The following is a 19,682-nucleotide window of genomic DNA, read 5'->3' on the forward strand; positions in this document are numbered from 1 at the left end:
GTATTAGAGGCCCCTAATTCATCCAAAATAACTATCTTAGTTTGTGGGGGAGAATCTGAACCAGGAGAAGAAGTCTGCTTCGAGTGCTTTGGTGGAGAGCATTTCCATTTTTCTTTGAGAGGTTGGCTGCTCATAATTGCCATGGGCTCTTCCTCTTGTATAGACTCTCCAGGCCTTGCACCGAAGTAGCGACAGCTAAGGTCTCAAATCTGGAACCAATACTTTGACCAAAAGAGGGAACATCAGTGGCTTATCTACGAGGAGGAGACTATTTTGCTTTCTTTGGCTGAACCCAGTCAGTAGCCTTTAGGTGTATTGGAAGATGGACTCGAAGAGGCTTGTTGGACCAACACCCTCATGGCCCTATTCCAAGGGCCAGAAACAGGTTTTGCATCTAGCATCCCAGACTTTGGCCCTCCACAAGACTCAAGTAAGTAACACATCTTCAATAGATCTTCATAAATAAATTATTGCCACGGAAGGAAATCAGCCACACTCACCCTACTATCAGAGCAAATTGGTTTGGTTATATCAAGAAGTATACAAACTCTTGAAAAATCCATCTAAAATGAACCCTCTGTCTGAGCATCAAGAAACGAGGGAGACCCAACTCTTCACTTTATTTTGAAAATTTTATCAAGTTCCTAGAGACTTAGTTGGGAGAGAAGAATATGAGAGGAAAAAAAAAATAGAAGAGAGAGTTACTACTTTTTTTTTTTAGTTGGAAGTTTTTTTATGAAAGAAATAGAAAAAAAGAGAGAGAAACGGAGAGAATATAAATCTCTTCAAATCCATCATATTTTTTTTCTTCAAATCGAGCAGAATTAGAAAGAAAAGAATTGAGAGTTAGTGAATCTTTTATAATTTTCATCTTATCTCTTTAACAATAAAGAATAAAATTAATATTATATTTTAATCTTAATACTTATTTTAAGCATTCCATCTAAGCCTTTCATCTGATTGAGATTTTCATGAATGGAAAAAATCAACAAAAATAAAAGAAAAGATAGAAAAAATTTAAAAAATGAATTTTTTTTTATTTTTTTCTTAAGTTTGTTGGATTTCTTTTAAAAATATAATAATAAAAAGAAATTATAATATTTTTTTTCTTTTCCTTTCTTCTTTGCTTCCAACCATAAAGAGAAGAGACTACTTTTTTTTTTTAATTCTCAATCAAGAGAAAAAAAATATACTTATTTTTTTTCTTTTCTTTCTTTACTATTTATTTATTATTATTATTATTATTTTTTTTTTTTTGAACTAAGGCATAAAGATAGGTCAGGAGGCATAACCAAATCCTAGCAAAATGAAGCTCATCCATTCTCAAGACGGAAGTTAGGCCTCCATGGTTCAACGGCCCGTAACTAAACCCGTAAGAGACCAAGGTCCCTTCGCCAACATACGATCTCTGATTTCTTCAGTCAAAAATTCACTAGAGAAGCAAACCCTCGGAATGCAGCAAAGCATTAAATTCACCTTCAATGTTTCATTGAGCCCTCAATTCTTTTTTTACAAAATCAACCAAAAATCCTTGCCCTAAGAAGTTATCAAGCAATGTAGACTTCCATCGGCGAGAAGATTGCTTAATTTCAATCCACTGAGAACATAACAACTTTCTAAAATCACTTCATCCTCGGTCACCTTAGAAGACTCCTGGTGAAATCTATGAGTGCCTTGAACTATCTAGGACCAAGATCGCCCACTATCTGATGATCAAGAAGCAAAACATTGGGACACATCGTGAAGAGGCGAAGCCGCCACCCCTTTGGCCAAGCCTTCTTGGTTCGCATATGTTTCTGAAAAGGAAACCCCCTTCGAAGGACGGTTGCATTGGTCTTCATCGGACAAATTCCCAACAGCTGACTGGCTAGACAAAACCCTCGCAACACTTTTTCCTTTCTCAAACAAAACCATCGCAATACCAAAGTGGACTTTTAAATATCTTGTTTTCCTATTTGTTCATTAGTAAATCAACTCGCCGGAGACTACCCAATATCTTCATGGCAGTAGTTGCTTTTTTATCTTGTTTCGGTTGGATTGCACCATTACAATTATTTATACGGTCATAGCTAAAAAATCAGATTTGCTTGTAAGCTAATTTTTCCAGACATGATCCAATTTGTAATTTATTAGTATCTACTTCACATTCCATTAAACTTATCCGCATCCAAGAAGTATCACATCAACAATTTATCAGAACTTAATGTTCCAATCTCCGCAAGTAATATCGTAGTTATTTGTCTAAACATTGACATGATCAAGAAATTAAGACCCCACCATCATTTCAACCCTATAAGTTTTTTTTTTTTTTTTTGGGTAAAGTTCGTAAGGAATGGAGAATGAAAGAAACAGAGTCATAGAAAAAAGAAGAAGCGTCGTGAGGGTCTCCCACGCATTAGCTTCAAGCAATAAGGCAAAGTCAGGATGGATCAAGGAGTTGTTGGTGAGGAGGATATCTTGAGCTAAGCCAGCCAGCTAGTCTGTACAAACGTTCTCTTAGACAAAGAACATGTTGAGCTTGAAAAAGTGAAAATAAGGACATGAGCTGATGAACCTCTATACATGGGCAACAAGTTGAGCCGTCCATTACACGGCTCGGCCCGACACGAATCGGGACATGCCTGACATGGCCTAACTGCTACAGTAATGGATTGAGAGTTTGTGGCCCATTAAAAGAGACCGAATTGGGTTGAGAGTTTGCGGCCCATGGCCCAAGTCCAGTATGGCCCATTGAAAGGGGCCAGATTGGACTCAGGGTTTGCGGCTCGCGGTCCAAGCCCGACACTGCTCATGAGGGTTGGCACGACCCGCGGGCCTGGGCTGGCCCGTCCAAGCATGACACGGCCCGGCATGATTCAGGCCCGATCCAGGCATGGCACGATCAGGCCCGATCCAAGCATGATTTCGTCATCTACATGTTCATTTCTTGTTATTAATTGTAATGAAACTCAAAAAAAGAAAGAATCTATTTATTTCAATCTTCTAATCATTGTATGCATCTACACACTTGTAATTTCTATGCAAATTTATCTGTATGTTTTAGTTTTGAAAGTTTTAATCATATTAACTAACCTATAGCTGTCAAAAATCAGGTTGATGGTTTGATAACACTGCTATTGATAAAAGTAAGTAGGTAACACTTTGTGCCCTCGTTATATGCCCTAATTGTATTATTGATATGTATGTTTCTCTGATGGTTGATATCATCAAATCGAGAGCAAGTCAAACAATATAATTGAACTTTATTGAGTCTGTATCTAATTTTTTTACTTTAACAAGAGGATAAAATATTTAGGCAGTCTATTGATAATTTAGTGCATCATTATTGTGATTGCATCGATTTCACCAGCATACAAGACTTTGTATTTAATATTTTTATCCAGCTGTTATCCAATCCAAAAAAATTTTAAAAAAAATTAAATTAGCTATTACAGATCGTGCTTGGCATGATCCGTTTGGACTTTTTTTTTTTTTTTTTAAAAAAAAGATCGCCCATTAGGTCTGCATGCCGTCGATCAGGCCTGTGGGTCACAAGCCGTGCCTGGCACAGCCCATTTGAACCCTGACTCGATGGGTCTGAGCCAGGCCGTGCCAGATACGGCCCAGTGCTCATGTATATGAACCTCTGTAAGCATTAGCATCAACGAAGACGGAACTTGTTTTTGAGTAATCCAATGAATAACCACAAGAGAGTGACCCTATAAGGTTGTTTGAAAACAACATTCATGACCTGCTTGATTATGCCTCAAAAATTATATTGGCCGGGATTTCTCTCAGGATTATGCTACCTCAATTGTTTCAAAGAGGAATGTTACCTCTATAATCAGTTTTACATGTTCTATTTTATAAGATAAAGAGATTCTAATTGGACGCTTGACTGAGATGCAAGCTCTCCGACTCCCAAAATGGTCCATGAGACCCACCTTAGCCTCCCCACTTCATCAGGCAGCCGCATGGTTTTAGTTTTAGAGCCTCAAAAGTGATGTACGCTGTCTGGTTCGCGACAGCCGCTCGGCTCCTTCGACGAAGGGACGGAGTGAAAGAAGCGGTGACTCACTTTACCAAAAAAAGAAAAAAGGTAGCGGTGACTCACTTGTCAGAGATAAGGTCACACGACTGCCCAAACATACGGGGGAAGGAAGCAAGCAAGCAAAGCCATGGAAGCGAAGCTTTCTAGAGTTTCGCAGACCCTAACCCCTTCTCCCATCCAAGATCTCTCCCATCTTGCCCAGAGATGCGGCGCCATCAATCTCGCCGAGGGATTCCCCGATTTCCCCGCCCCTCCCCACGTCAAGGAGGCCGCCATCTCCGCCATTAATGCCGATCTCAATCAATACAGGTCCTCCTTCTCCATCTCATCCTCTTTTCTTTGCGGTCTAGATCTTGATAAATGAAGATTGTAAACTAATTCTCAGCAGTTGACTGAGAGCTCAAGAGGTGGAAATGGAGTTGGAGAACATTAGTGAGCTTATGAGATAGAATAATACCGTTTTTAGTGCTAGCTGATTGTTTGAAGGAGAATTTGGTTTTTTTGGATGGAAGTCGATCCGGAATTTAGGAGCTAAAGGAGTTGATTTGTTTTTGACTTTTTGAGGGATGAACTGCATTGAGGTACATTCAATTAATATGGCTCGAAAAGGCACAGTTAACTTGTAAAGCCGGCATCTTGGGCTTTGAGTATTTTGGATACGTTCCCCGATTCCCAAAATGGTTTATCTTGTAATACAAAGCAGGCACTAAACTAGGAAGATTTGAAGCTAGAGGTGTTGATTTGGGGCGAACCAACCCATCAATTTTGTGAGGGGAATAGTATACTCAGCATAGCTCTACTTTTAGGCATCTATTTTACCTGTGCAGTTTATTTTTGTACCAAATAAATCATGAAATTACATTAATTAATAGCGTAATAACTTTTGCAGAGGCTACAGTGCTGCCCATGACCTTTTGGTTACCAATATGATTTGTTTTCATTCGTGCTCAGCTTGTCTTGATTTTGTTTCCAATTGTTTAAGTGTATCTTTTGCTTCAAGGCATGTGCAAGGTATTTGTGACCTCTTGGCAGCAACTATGAGACAAAATTATGGTCTTGAGGTAAATCCTCTTACAGATGTAGTAATATGCTGTGGCCAGTCTGAGGCATTTGCAGCAGCGATATTTGCAAGTTGGTATACTTGTGCATGTTACTGGAGCCTTCACATACTTCTTCCTTTTTTATTCTGAAAATTTTAAGATCAGTTCCACTTATAACAGCAATTAACCAGGGTGATGAAGTATTGTTGTTTGATCCTGCTTATGAAACATATGAATCATGCATCGCTTTAGCTGGAGGAATTCCTGTGAGTATCGTCTTCTTAACTTTAACCTCTAATAAGCTTTATGGAATTGCACGTGCGAAAAATTGAGAACTTCTTGCTTGTGCATCAAGGATGGGACTTTCCCATCTATTTTTGCGCCAAGAAGTGAAAAAAAAAGAAGAAGAAGAAGAATATTATGTATCAAATGTACATCTAACTTGTTGGAGACCGAATGTTCTCAGCTGAGTGAAATCTGTGGATTGCTCAATTTTTTACTGTTATATGACTTGGATAGTATTGACTGAATAACCTCCTTGATTTGTCTAAGTTGTTTCTGAATCAGCTAAACTAATCTGATTATTGAACTGTTAACTGGATGATTTAGGTCTATGTGCCATTGGATCCACCTTACTGGACTCTGAATGTTGACAAACTCATGAAATCTTTTACCAGTCGAACAAAAGCTGTGGTTTTGAACAGGTGACTACTCATTGCTATAGGAATGGCATCAGAAACAGTGTTTTACGAACATTTATGCTGTATTTAATAATTTATATATGTGAATTGCGAAACAATAAGCCTATGTCCTGTACAAATAGTACTATTCTGCAGATTGCTGCTTGTCCTTTTCATTTGATTCTTGTTGTTGCCCAATCTTTGATATATTCCATTAAAATCTCTCAATAGTTGCAGCAGTAGTTGGTATTTTCATGACTTATATGTTCTAAGGCTTAGCTATTCTTCTCCTTACCTACCTTTGAGATGGATTTTAAAGAAGTACCATGCTGTTGGATATTATGTGTATGATTCATTAACATAAAACTGGCATCAATTATCAAACTGAACTTATACATGATTCCATGGTTAAGGCAAATCTTGATGTTGTTAGTTGTACCTGGAACCAAATGAACTCTAACTTGAAAGAGGGCTTTCTTACAAATATAGTATTTCACATTGGCAGACCCTCTTTCTGTATTTGGATGTGGTCGTTTGGATATTTTGCATTGGCTTGTTGTCTCCTACATGGCTACATTTGTGATTCTAGTAATATTATATCTATTTTTGACTCTCTGTTAAGACTTTTAAATGTTAGTTAAGTTTATACTATATGCTGGAGATTAGTTTGAGCCTCTGCAAATCTGACACTAATTACTGTTACTATGATATAAAGATTGTTTCTTCATAAAATAATGTATAATTTGACAGAATTAGCAGTGCTGCAGGTGGAGCATAGAATTCAGTTATTATCTTGGACCTGAGTGAAGTCATGATTAGCCCATCTTAAATCCAATTCCTGGATTTGATTAAATCATCATTACTTGTGACTGTTACCAATGATGAAAAAATCAAGGTGCACATATTTGAAAATTTGAATGAAGTTTCGAATTTATGTTAGCAGGATCAACCACGTTGTTCAGGCAAGGCCTTTTAGCACAATTTCTTCCACTTCTATGACTCTATATGTACTAATTCACTGAAATTTGTGGGTTCCTGGCAATCCTTTGGACTACTACTAAAAGTTCCTGTTGTTTGCATGACTTATCTTCGGTCATAATATCTAGCTAGCCCATTCAACTAGTGGTTTTTCTATATTCTTAGAATGGATTTAATTTACCTCAAATACACAGAAAGAATACTTATGGCACCTTGATTTTCATATGTTCTATTGTCACTTACTCTTAAAGTTTTTGCTCACTACAAGAATATGAAGTGCTGCAGTTAATATTCTCATACAATTTTTAGATTGGTGCAAAAAAAACTAATTGACATTGGCACAGTCCTCACAATCCAACTGGAAAAGTTTTCAGTAAGGAAGAACTTCAGGCCATTGCTGGAGCTTGCTGCAAAATGGACTGCATTGCTATTACAGACGAAGTATGCATTCATTTTCTTTATATATATTCTTCATGAATTTTATCATTAATTCAAACAAATAAACAGAACATAATATTTAGAAAATGGCTAAATAGTTATATCAGCAGTCACTGAATTATATGGCCTTTATATAGCTTAATTAACTTCAACTTAATAATAATAGAAATAGTTAAAGAAGTAGATACGTAAGAAAATATTGTTGAAAATCAAATATGTTGACTTTTCAAGTGTTAGAATCTATCAAATCCTATTTCAACTGTGTCATTTGAATATCTCATGCATGTTGATTCCCTAGAGATCATGATATGTTAGATTTGCATAAAGGTTGTTGTTGATTTGTTCTCTCATATTGATGGACATTTCCCAATGAGAGGGACACCTGTTGTTGGTGAAATTCAATCTCCCAAATGTTACAATCTAAGTTTGAATCATGAACTATGTCTACTCTTGCATTATGTCCTTTGAGATGGATATCATAATATAGTGTCAGCTAGGCTTATGCTTGGAGAACAACCATACTACTAACGTCCTGTTTGGCAAAGCTTTTGGAGTGTCAGAAAGCACTTTCTGTTGGAGTGCCAGAAAGTACTTTCTAGCCCTCTAAAAGCACTTTTGGATGTTATGGTGGTATTTGATAAAAAATCGAGAAACTATTTTTCTACTGACCAAAATACCCACCAACAAGTCTCATAATTGCATCTTATATCATACCATATTATGTTATTATACTATAAATATAATATAATATAATAATAAATTAATGTTATGATATATATAATCTCTTATAGTATTATTATATTATAACTATATAATTGAATATAATAATATTTAATAATAATGTAATATTATTATATTATAATAATATAATATAATTTGTTATATTATAATCTATTATTGGATTAGATTATAATCCATTACATTATATTACAATATTATATTAATATATGATAATAATATTATACAATATAATAATATTTTAATATATAATAATGTATAGTATTATGTTGTATTATTCTCTACTATATAGTACTATGCAATATCTTTTATTGTTATTTTATCATACTAAAAGTATTTTTTTATTTTAGTTACCAAATATATGTTAAAGTTCTAAAAAACTTATAAATGTGGTTACCAAACATCAAACAACTTTCTATAAAACTCTACTTCTAAAATCTCTATTTCTTAAAAGCTCTACTTCTAAAAGCTCTAAAAGCTATACTACCAATAGCAATCCTAAACATGTTTCCTCGTATAGCAATCTGTGGGATTTTGCAAAGTATTGTAAAACAAATCGCATAGAAAAGTTGCAAAGTTTATGTGTAACTCCCTGTTACTCCCTTTTGAACTGGCACTGCTTGGCTGCCAGATTGGGTTTTGGATGTGAGATTTCATGTATTGCTAAAGCATTTTCTTACTAAAATCATGAAAACAATGCATTAAGGGACACTTTATTTGTTTTAGTTGGTGATATGAAAGAAATTCAAGCATTTTCTTTTTTTTTTTTGTTTCATCATTTTATTTTATCTGGATTTGTTGTTATGTCTATTGCATTGGGAGAACCAAGACTTTCTCTTTGTTGATGGCTAACCTAATCCATATCAACAAGACTGCTCCAATATACTCAGGGCTACTATAGTGTGCAAGGTAATGGCTAGGTGATGTGCCTTCGTTCCCATTGATGTTTAAGATAGAGAACCAATCGACTAGGTCTCTTTGGAATAACTGATGAAGCTTTAATATGGTAGATAGAAGTATAGAACAGTAGTTCTTAAGTTGATTAAATGGTTTGTTATGTGTCTAGAATGCGAACCATGCCTCTTTGGCAGGGTATCACTGCTTGTAGTTGACAGACCTAAGAATAAAGGCAGCAGGATGTTCCAAGAGTTGGACAAATGTATGAAGATAGAAGGTATTAAGTTCAGTTTGGGAGTATATGGTCTTTTTTGTCAATGGTCATTATGAAACAATCAGATTGAAAATAGATATAATAGTTAGAAACAAAAAAGAAGACCTGGAGATGGATCTACTATTCTATATCTTATATTTGGCATGACCATATATGATGTCAATGAAGCATGTATTATATTTGTAAGAATGATTTTGTCAATATTTGGTCTTGGATGCAAGTCTCTCACTGTATGTAGCCATGATGTCCTAATAATTTACGTTATCTTGGATTGTATCATGCAGAAAGTTCTAGAAGAGAAATTTTGAAGAAAGTTCCCTTTTACTCATGAATTTAGCTTGATTCACTGAGAGATGTCTGTTCCTTTCAGGTATATGAGTATATAACTTTTGACATGCAAAAGCACATATCCATTGCCACACTTCCTTGCATGCAAGAAAGGACCATTATTACATCATCCTTGTCTAAAACTTTCAGCGTCACAGGTGAGCGCCACCTTTTGTCATGATTGAGCTGCCACTCTAACAGACACATGATGCTGAGAGCAGTACCTCTTTATTGATGCTCAGCTGACTAGTTGTTATCCCTCTGCCAACTGAACATTTGTATAGTCTAGAGCACTGCATTCAGGAGTTGTTACATCTTGCACAATTAGCATGTTCTGAAGAAATTAAATATTTATTAGATCAATTTTTTTTCTTCATTTGAAGTGCAAATGCAAATTGTTACTAGCATTTCTCCTAAATTGAGAGAAATTTTTATTAGAGTTTGCTAGTGCTCACAAACTGTTCAAAAATAGATCTAATAAATAAAGACATATATCACAAGTAATAATGTGCAACTTAAGCTAAAAAGTGTGGTTTTTTAGTTCTTGCAGTGAGGGTGCATTGGGTTTATGACTTGAATTGGAATAGGAATGGATTGGAATGGGAATCATAATGGCCATATCCCCTGATGCATTTGGTTCGACTGCAATCGGAATCAGAATTTACATGGAATTTGAATATTAGGGAAGAGTAGGCATTGGATTTTGGGGGATTAAGGCATTCCTATTATCCCTTGAAATCAAAATGGGAATGGGACTTCTCCCAACCGAAAGGCTGGAGTGGGAGTCGATCATTCCCATTCCTTTTCCAAAGTTCAACCCCCCTACCCCCCTGAATGTAAAAAATGAATTATAGATGAATTTAAAAGGTACCGATCCAGGTTCGCTGAATCAGACAAAACCGTTTGGTTTGAGGCATGTCGAACCGTATCGATGGCCGACGAGGACGGTTCCAGCTTGCAAAACAAGACACCAGTGGGATGGGGGGAGGGAAAAGGAAAGAGAGAAAAATAGAGAGAGGGGAGGAAGGAGAGGGAAAGGCCGGGGAGGCCGTTGGAGGGCCACCAAGATTGCCCAAGCTCCGCCCTCCTTCAAAGAGAGGGGGGGGGAGAGAGAGAGAGGAGGCCAGTGATGCCCGCTATAGGGCCCAGGATGGCTGGACCTCCCTCCCTGACACCTGCGAATCGAAATAGGGGCGCTTGCCCTTGTTTCGATCGATGAATTTTATTTTTTTACTGATTCACAGTGAAATCAGCAGCAGGCAAGCACCCTTATTTGGATCTGCAAGAGATCGGGGAGGGACAACTGCAATCCACAGCCCTTTGGCACACCACCGGCCCCTCGAGCTCTTCTTCCCTCCCATTTCCTCTGTTCGCCTCTCTCTCACGCTTTCTCTTTTCCTCTCTCAATTCTTCCTCTTCTCCACTCCTCTGGTCATCCGAGGGCCACCACAGCCCTCCAGTGGCTACATCGGCCTCTCCGAGCTCTCCCTCTCCTTTCCTCCCTCTCTCTCGCTCCCCCCTTCTCTCTCTCTCTCTCTCTCTCTCTCTCTCTCTGTTCCTCTCTCAGGTTCTCTCTCTCTCCCTCTTTGTCTCTATTGTACCAGTTTGGGCCCGATATAGAATGGTATAGGGGCGCATCGAGCCATGCTGCCAGCCGACCAATTTGGGCTTCGGTATTGGCATAGCAAATCTTGGTACAGAAAATTAACTATTGTATTTTTCCTCTTTTCATTATGCTTATAGCTGCTTCCTTGGTGACTTTCAATATTCTAGGCTCTCTTCAATATTTTGTGGAGGCCTTAATTTGCAAAAGACAGTATACTCTCTTCTTGTTGAGCATATTAGCACTGGTCATCATTGTGATGATTTTGAAAAGTTCACAGGTTGGAGAATTGGTTGGGCTTGTGCTCCAGCCTGTGTTGCATCTGCAATAAGAAACATTCATATCAAGATCACAGATTCAGCTCCTGCTCCTTTCCAGGAAGCTGCTGTTACTGCACTGCAAAGCCCACCAGCATACTTTAAATCTTTAAAAGCAGTGAGCATGCATTCTTCTAATTAAAGCAGCACCTCTTTTCTGTGGATATAATTAATCCAAATGGGACAGGTGGCAAAAAGGCTTATTCCTGTTAATTCTTATTGCGTGATGTTAAAGGACTACGAGGCAAGAAGAGACTTTGTTGTTCAGATGCTCTCATCGCTTGGTCTTCAAATTCGGTTCAAACCACGGGGTTCAGTTTTTGTATTTGCAGAGTTACCTGAGAACTGGCTACTTTCTGATGTATGTGTTCTTCGACTGCTATTTCAGACTTTTTAGACTTCTTCAGTTTGATAACTTTGTAGGTCCTTATGCTTTATTATTTAGTATGAGCAATATAACAACTATGTAACACCTGAAATTTTGTTTTTTCAATAAGAAAATTCTAGAATTCTACTTGACAGGTGATGGGAGCATAAACTAGCACCTGAAGAAAATTGTGAAGTTATTCCTTACAATACTGAAAATGAGAAATCAACTGGCACAAAACTTGCGCTCTAAGTTTCAGTGGAACAGAGCTTATACATACCTTTCTTATATCTCTCTAGTCAAATCCAGCTAGTTGCTTTCATAAAAATAAAGTACAATATATGGTGGATGCAAACTTTTCTAGTTCTTCATGTCTAAAATAAGGGGAATTATTAACTTATTATTAGTTGTTTTAATTAAGCACATGATTAGGCATTGCTCCTTGTGAAGTTGGACTGAAATATCTCTTTTAAGTATTAAATAGTTCATCTTCATGAGCTTAAGACGAACATGTTGTCTTCTTGTTTGTCCTTGTCTGTTTCATCATTTCAAAGAAATGATGGGAGATTGCGTGGCTCAAACATTTGGGGAAGCACCTCTCAACATTTGAACATGGAATTTCCTCCCAATGGAAAAGGGGAACAATAGGGTTATATCCCAGTCTAGCATGTGCTGAAATTATTCTGGATGTCCTGACTAGTTACTTAGTTTTCTTTATTGTTTCTTCACTTCTGTTTCCTATCTGAGATGGATTTGATGTGCAAACTAGCAACATTTACTATGCCAGGCAGAAATGGTTGTTTTGGTGCTTCACTAGTTATGATGCAACAATAATTGGTTATTTGGTGAATACATCATTGCTTTGCAGATGGAATTTGTCAAAGAGTTGATTGAGAAAGCAGGGGTAGCAGCTGTACCTGGCTGTCGATTCTTTCATGCAGATCCTAATGTCCGGGAGTACCACAATAGATATGTCAGGTTTGCTTTCTGCAAGAGCGATGCCACTCTAAATGCTGCTGCTGAAAAGATGCAAGAGCTTGTAAACAGCAGTGGATACCTGGATCTCTGATTAGAAAAAAATTCTGGAGTACACCGATTCTGGTCTGAACTTCAGCAACTGATTGTTAACCAATCTCTTCTACCTTAGAAGCAAGTTGTCTAGCTGTATTATATTGACACGCGTGCCGCATTGAATTAAACCATGCTTCTTGTTGCGCCCACATGGATTTGAATTCTCTCTCTCTCTCTCTCTCTCACCTTTATCAAATATTATATCGTTTCTGAACTGTGGTGGCTTTGAATATGTGCTGCAGTGCCTCCTCTATGTATACAACCCATGAAGAATGGAATGCATCTTGGCATCAAATCTAGTGTTCATAGAGAGCTGAGGTTATTGAATTAGACTGGATTTTGGCTTGTGCTTTTAGAGGAGACCACATAGAGATGTTATATTTACTTTGAACTAAAGCTAGCACCTTGTTTACTGGCATTACCTTGAACTATTGGAAGTGGTTTAGATCGCCATATATCGTAATTGTTCAACATCTGCAACACGTGGTTCACCCCAGCTGGGACAGGTTGTGCTTTTCAAGATCTATATGGCTTAAACAAAGAAAGAGTGAGATGTTTTCTATGGGTGAGGAGCCCTTTCTGGTCAAGATGTTTCAGATATAAATACAAAAGCTGAATAGGCAAAGGGAATACCAACAGTGTGACGCCACCACTTCCTAAAAAAGACAGCCTCCAGCAATTGGGCGAGTTTCTTTTTCTTTTTTTTTATAATTTATATTTATTTTTACGGAGAGAAAGATTGGGAGATGTTGCCCAGCTATGCAACCTAAGAGAGAGGGTGAATTGAGTTTTTGAAAAATTTAAACTTAACTTACTACTATGAAGAATATTTAACAATGAGCAAGATAAGTATGGAGAATGTAATTTATGCAAGGTGTAAAAGTTGGATGCAAGAATGCAAGAGGATAAAGAAATTTAAAAGGAGAGCAAGTAAGCACAACACAAACAAGAAGATTTATAGTGGATCGGTGTCAATCTTGCACCTACATTCACTCCCCAAGCTCCTATTTGGGAATTCAAATCCACTAAACTGTATTCAAATCGAATACAACATCGGAACCTCCGACTCTAGCTATTTCAAGCTAGAACACTTGTTTTTCGGGTACAAGCCAATCCAATACAACATCGGAACCTCCGACTTTAGCTATTCCAAGCTAGAACACTTGTTTTCCGAGTACAAGCCAATCCAATACAATCCGATTCAAGGTTCGGATCAACCTTTCCACGTTTTGGAACCCTTCCAAAACAAAAACAACAACTCAAAAAGAGTATTACAGTTAATTGCACAAAAATACAGATGAAGCTCCTTTAATGAGCGAATAAAGCTTTAAATACACTTTACACAATTAGAAGGAAGCTCTTTCTGATTTCCTTAAGGTGGTTGGAGACTTGAATAAGCTCTTGAGAAGTTGGTGAACTTGAAATGAAAGCTTCTTTAACTTCAAGAGGGCTCTTTGCTTAGGGCTGAAATGTATGCTTGAAATCCTCTTCAAAACCTTTCTCTCTTATCTTTCTTGTGATTCCCTCCTTTAAGTCCCTTTATACATCTTCAAATAAATGGTGGAGAGTAATCTGGGCTGAAATAGAACCGTTAGAGCACATTAAATGAGCATTAAATACAATTGAAACGGGTTAAAAACTAGCCGTTACGGAATTTTTCCGTCACAGGGGTCGACTCATAATATCGACTCATGCTAATGGGTCGACTCATAGGGTCGACCTCTGTAGAACAGAACAGAAAATGACTGTTCTGTAATTTTGACCTGCAAAGCAGCAGAGGTCGACTCATAGGGTCGATTCATACCAGTGGGTCGACTCATAGGGTCGACTCACAGAAAGTGCCAGCCAAAATTTCAGCGTACCGTTCAGCTCTTTAAGCCATGAGTCGACTTATGGAGTCGACTCAAAGATAAAAACCTGATTTTCTTGCAAAATATACTTTCAAAAATGTTGAAATTTTCTCCAGTAGACTGCACGTCTTTTATTCTTGCTCTTGAGGCTTCTGAATCAGGTATTGATAAAATTAGAATTTTGCCCCTGAAATGCAATAAGTTTTTTTCCAAGTCAAGATTATTAGTAATCTGCTCAAATACTTTGTAATCATCAAAATCAATTCAAGGAGCAACAATCTCCTCCTTTTTGATGATAACAAAATACTTGAGCAAAAGCATATATAAAGCATTGAGCATAAATTTCAAATATCATAGCCAAGTATTGGAACGAAATGCATCATAAGCAGCTTTAAGATAGATTTGAAATTTGCTATAAATTTGAACTTTGGTTATAAATTTGAAATTTGCTTGTAGTTCAATCTGTATTGCTCTTATTGCTCAATCTCAATTTCGATTTTTGGATTTTTGCTCAATCTCAATCTTAATGTTCAATCTTTAGTGCTCTTATTGCTTTGCTCAATCTCATCAATCTTGATTCTCTACTCTCTCTTTTTGACAGCATCAATTGAGATTCTCTACTCTCTTTTTTTTGAATAATTTTTTTTTTTTTTTTTATTCCTTTCTTTTGATGGAATCAATTTTACTTCTTTAGCTTCCTTCTTTAGTTGCTTGTTTTTGTATTGCTTATTGTTCTACTCCCCCTCAATATAGCAATTGTAAAAGATATATCAATTTGGTCATTGAAAAGATATTGCTATTCAAGTATTTCATAATTTTAAAAGTAATTCAAATTGATCACATTCAGAGACATTCATTGAAAGTCAAAGTGTATATATATATTCAAAAGATGAGTGAGTACAAAGATGTTTTAATACATAAGTGTTGACTTAGAGTACAAAAGACATGGATAGAAACTATCCAAAAGTCGAACAGTCAACATTGCATTACATGGCCTACAAGATAAATCCTAGACAAAAAAAAGAAAAGACTGACTACACTGGATCTAGTAGATATCATGACTGGATGGATCAGAGTCAGATGAATCGAAGATGGGGTGAGGAGATGAAGGATCACGACCATGGGCTCGACCTCGACCGCGTCTGCCTCTGCCACGGGTAGAGGTGCCAGCACGAGTGGAGGGGTGAGAGGATCCTGAAGGCTGAGAAGCAAATGACTGTGCTACAAGTGATAGTCTGATGGTATCCAAAAGGTTTAAAGCTCTTGAAACAGATTGTAGCAGTGCAGTGAATTGAGTGAAAGCATGCTCACTAGAGCCCCTAATCTCTCTCCTCAGAAAATCAAAGCCACTCTCCAAGACTCCTCGCAGTCTGGCTGCCTCCGCAGATAGGTCTGAGACCTCAGTGATGTCCTCATGTGGCTGTGGATGGGCTAGAGCAAGTATTTGCCTCTGCAAGTCGAATACTCTGCCAGTCAGTCTCACTACACAACCCTCAAGCTGCTCGATGCGAACTGACTGATCAAAAATCATCTGGAACACAGTAGAGATGTGGGGGATCAATGTCTGATCAGATACATCGTGAGATGTGGATCCCCGAGCAAAAGCTGAAGTACCCATCTGACGAGATAGTATGGAAGCTACACGCTGAGATATCATCTCTATCTGGTCATCATCCAATCTGATCTCTAAGGGATGTGCTCTGCTGTCCGGCTACTGGACTAAAGTGTGCCTCCTTGTAGACTCTGACGGCCCAGCCTCATGGTCAGAAATAAACTGAATGTCTGGAGATACAGCTCTGTAATCTCGGAGAGGTGATGATGGTCCTTCGTCCTCTGCTCTGTCCTCAGCTCTTTCTTCCACACCTTTTGTCCAACCACCATCAGTCTTGAAAAATTCCATGCGGTGCAAAGTATGACGGTTGATAGTGTCAGAGTGAGAAAGCCTAGCTACTGCCTCCCCCTCAAAGCTAACTCCAAACCTCCTGAATACTAAAGTGAGAGCCATGCCGAAAGGCAAATGTGCCTTGAACCTATTCAAGGTCTCTCTCATAGCTTCAATCATCAATGCCGGGAGGTTCAAGGGGGTTTGAGTAATAACATGATACATAATGCAGATGTCTCGGCCAGAGAGGAGATCATGTCTACCACTTCTAGGAAAGAATAACTTAGTTACCATTTGATGTAGTAGCCTCATTTCAATGGAAAGGATCTTGGCCTCTAATTTGTTTAGGCTTCCAGTGAAGGTTCTTCCTAGAATAGCATTTATTCCCTCCTCCTTAACTGGGAGTTCCATGTTTGAGTATCCCTCACAGGATAAATGAAGAATTTTCTCCAAAAGCATAGGATCAAGGCTAATTTCTATACCCTTTACTGTGGATTTTACTGTTTCATTGCCATATCCCAAATTCAGATAAAATTTCCTAATAAGATCCACATAAGTATTTTCTTTTAAGGAGCAGTAGAATTTTCAACTGATGCGTAGTCATTGATAGCACCAAAATTAACTCTACTCACTACGTAGGTAGGATGAGTCGAGATCGTATCCTCAGGGATCTTGGACTAAGTTGAGATTACAAAATAAATTATCTTAAAATTGATATAATTAGAAAAGAGCTCGGGAGTTTTGAATTAATTTTACACCAGTAGAGTTGTATCTCTTTTCTTTTAATTAAATAGATACGATTAATCTTAGAAAAAATATCTATCTTTCCTCGACACGCTCCGTACCCGTAGATCACGGCACGTCTCCGGAAGGTATTAGGTAAACAACTCTTCTTTCCTCGACACGCCCCGTACCCGTAGATCACGGTGCGTCTCCAGAAAGTAAAAGTTATTCCTAATATTAATCTAACAAGAAAGCATAAATAAAAGCATATGAAAGAGAGCAAATAAAGAACTCATGGCGATTTAAATAAAAAGCATAATCTTTATTGCATATAAAGAAATACAAGAAAGTTTAGAATAATAAACCATCTCTGTGTTGTTACAAAATTTCTTCTCCACTCCTGAGACTGCTAGCCTAGCTGCTCATGAAGTAGTCCCTTTCTATTCCTCTATGCAAGGCTCTAGAAGAATTTCTGGGCTCCCCCTCCAATGGGAGTACAAAAGCCTTTTTATAGGTGTTAGGAGGGAGGAGTTTTACATGATTTTTCGATGTGGGACTAAAGAAAATACTAATGACTAAAAAATGGATGGATGAGATGGAAAGATCACAAACAGATAAAGAAAATATAAATTTTTCCACTTGAAGCATTTCCAAATATTAAATTTTTTCCTTTAATTTGCTTGCCGCTGTGTCCGCCATGCCAAATTCTCCCCGCGAACCCGCCGTCCTGCGTGCCCACTGCTGCGCCCGCTGTGCGCGCGCCTGCTTGCGACCGCCCGCGCGTCCGTCCGCCCGCGTCCGCCGCCCGCCTCCGCGCTCGCCCACGCGCCCACGCGTCCGCCGGCGTGCTCGCCCGCACGCCCGCGTGCTGCTTCCGCGTGAACCCACTGCTTTACGCTCCAAATTACAAAAAAAAACTTTTATTTCTTTAAAATGACATCTATATCCTTTTGGATTCTTTGCATAGTATCTTCATTTTCTATAATACCGTATGCATCTTTTTTTTATTTTAATTTTGTTTTAAGTCCAATTTTCTTCAAACTTGAATCTTTTTGATCTATGAATCGGACTCTTTGTATCGACGATTACCTTTCCTGTAAAACATAAAAAGAAACATCAAATTCTTAATAAATAAAATAAATTAAATATAATTTTTTGCTTTAAATGACTTAAATTAAGTGTTTATCACCAACCTTGGTCCTTGATTTTTGATCCGATAGAGAATCCCTCCTTATCAAAAAATCTGAAATCAATATTTTTGCCGGGCTCTACCTTCCTATCGGAGAGGGGTATCTTACTGAGGCTAATTGGAGACCGAGATGTAGCTGGAGCAAATGCAGGAGCAGGGTTTGAAGCTGATGTGGTCCCGGTTGCTTGTCTTTTCCGGCGCACACTTTCTTCCAAACCGCAGACTGATTTCCTCCTCTGTGGAAGCTTCATTTTCGGAGCCATTTGCACTACCAGAGCTAGCAAGGATCTTGGGAGAGCAAATGTGTAGAGAGATAAAAGGTTTTTAGGAGAAGGATAGGATTTTGAAGAAGAGGAGTGCCGATTTGGAGAAGACGGGTAGAGTCTAGGGCAAGCTTGACTTGCTCCAAACAAAGAAGGGGAAAAAGGAGGAGCTAGGTTCCAAGAGGGCGATTTTGAGAATAAGAGATGGTGGGAGAAGAGTTTTTGGGGAAGAACTTGGGTTTGAGGAAGAAGAGAGGGAGTCTTTTGGCTTGGTGGAAGGAAGAAGATGAAGAGTTGGGTCGGCTCAAGGGAGGTTTTCCAACAAAAGGAAGTGCCCGAAAGATTTGATCAAAAATTATAAGTTTATCCTAGGGTCCTGGGGTTCGACTCATGGTACAGAGAAATTCAGAAAAATGATGAACCAATTTTAAAAAAAATTGAAATATTAGGAGAAGAATGTATACCCAAAAATTGATTATGAGAATGATTATTTTGGATGTTTGAGCTCAAAAGATGAGAATTAAGCTAAAAAAATTTTTGGTATTGATACCTTAAAATCAGAGAGACACTTAAGCAAATGGATCAAGGATTCCTAGTTCTCTCCTAATTTCACAAAATCTATCTTCACTTAAGGCCTTGGTAAAGATGTCAGCTAATTGTCTTTCAGTACAAACATAGTCAAGAATTATGTCTTTATTTTGGACATGTTCTCTTATGAAATGATGCCTAATTTCAATATGTTTTGACCTAGAATGTTGGATTGGATTTTTAGTGAGATTTATAGCACTAGTGTTATCACATCTTATGGGAGTTTCATTAAATTTGATACCAAAGTCTTCGAGTTGTTGCTTAATCCACAAGATTTGAGCACAACAACTTTCGGCTGCAATGTATTCGACCTCAGCCATAGACAGCGCTACCAAATTTTATTTCTTGCTAAACCAAGAGATTAGGTTTACTCCAAGAAATTGGCAAGTTTCACTAGTACTTTTTCTATCTAATTTATATCCAGCAA

At 37.8% G+C, this 19,682-nt stretch overlaps 1 protein-coding gene across 4 annotated transcripts; it reads left to right on the forward strand.

Moving 5' to 3' along the window:
* The first annotated feature begins 4,022 nt into the window (after positions 1–4,022).
* On the forward strand, positions 4,023–12,909 carry LOC105032816 (uncharacterized). 4 transcript variants are annotated; one of them, XM_073257696.1, is made up of 10 exons: positions 4,023–4,339; positions 5,031–5,161; positions 5,251–5,336; positions 5,680–5,774; positions 7,073–7,169; positions 9,446–9,560; positions 11,286–11,440; positions 11,558–11,683; positions 11,845–11,881; positions 12,558–12,733. In XM_073257696.1, the coding sequence occupies exons 1-9, from the start codon at positions 4,158–4,160 to the stop codon at positions 11,857–11,859; spliced, it is 1,002 nt and encodes a 333-aa protein (XP_073113797.1). In that variant the 5' UTR covers positions 4,023–4,157; the 3' UTR covers positions 11,860–11,881; positions 12,558–12,733. The 4 variants fall into 4 exon arrangements, with proteins under 4 accessions (XP_073113797.1, XP_073113795.1, XP_073113794.1 ...); XM_073257694.1 differs by lacking the exon at positions 11,845–11,881 and having other exon boundaries at positions 4,037–4,339; positions 7,103–7,169; positions 12,558–12,909; XM_073257693.1 differs by lacking the exon at positions 11,845–11,881 and having other exon boundaries at positions 4,039–4,339; positions 12,558–12,909.
* The last annotated feature ends 6,773 nt before the right edge of the window (positions 12,910–19,682 follow it).

The sequence above is a fragment of the Elaeis guineensis genome, chromosome 5 (assembly GCF_000442705.2).
Source record: "Elaeis guineensis isolate ETL-2024a chromosome 5, EG11, whole genome shotgun sequence".
Classification (NCBI taxonomy): domain Eukaryota; kingdom Viridiplantae; phylum Streptophyta; class Magnoliopsida; order Arecales; family Arecaceae; genus Elaeis; species Elaeis guineensis.

What these genes read in the sequence shown, in the direction of transcription:
- LOC105032816 (XM_073257693.1), top strand. Translation starts at nt 4,158, where the DNA reads ATGGAAGCGAAGCTTTCTAGAGTTTCGCAGACCCTAACCCCTTCTCCC. An exon ending in CTTTAGCTGGAGGAATTCCT is followed by an intron (nt 5,337 to 5,679) that starts GTGAGTATCGTC and finishes TGGATGATTTAG; the next exon opens with GTCTATGTGCCATTGGATCC. An exon ending in GCATTGCTATTACAGACGAA is followed by an intron (nt 7,170 to 9,445) that starts GTATGCATTCAT and finishes TGTTCCTTTCAG; the next exon opens with GTATATGAGTATATAACTTT.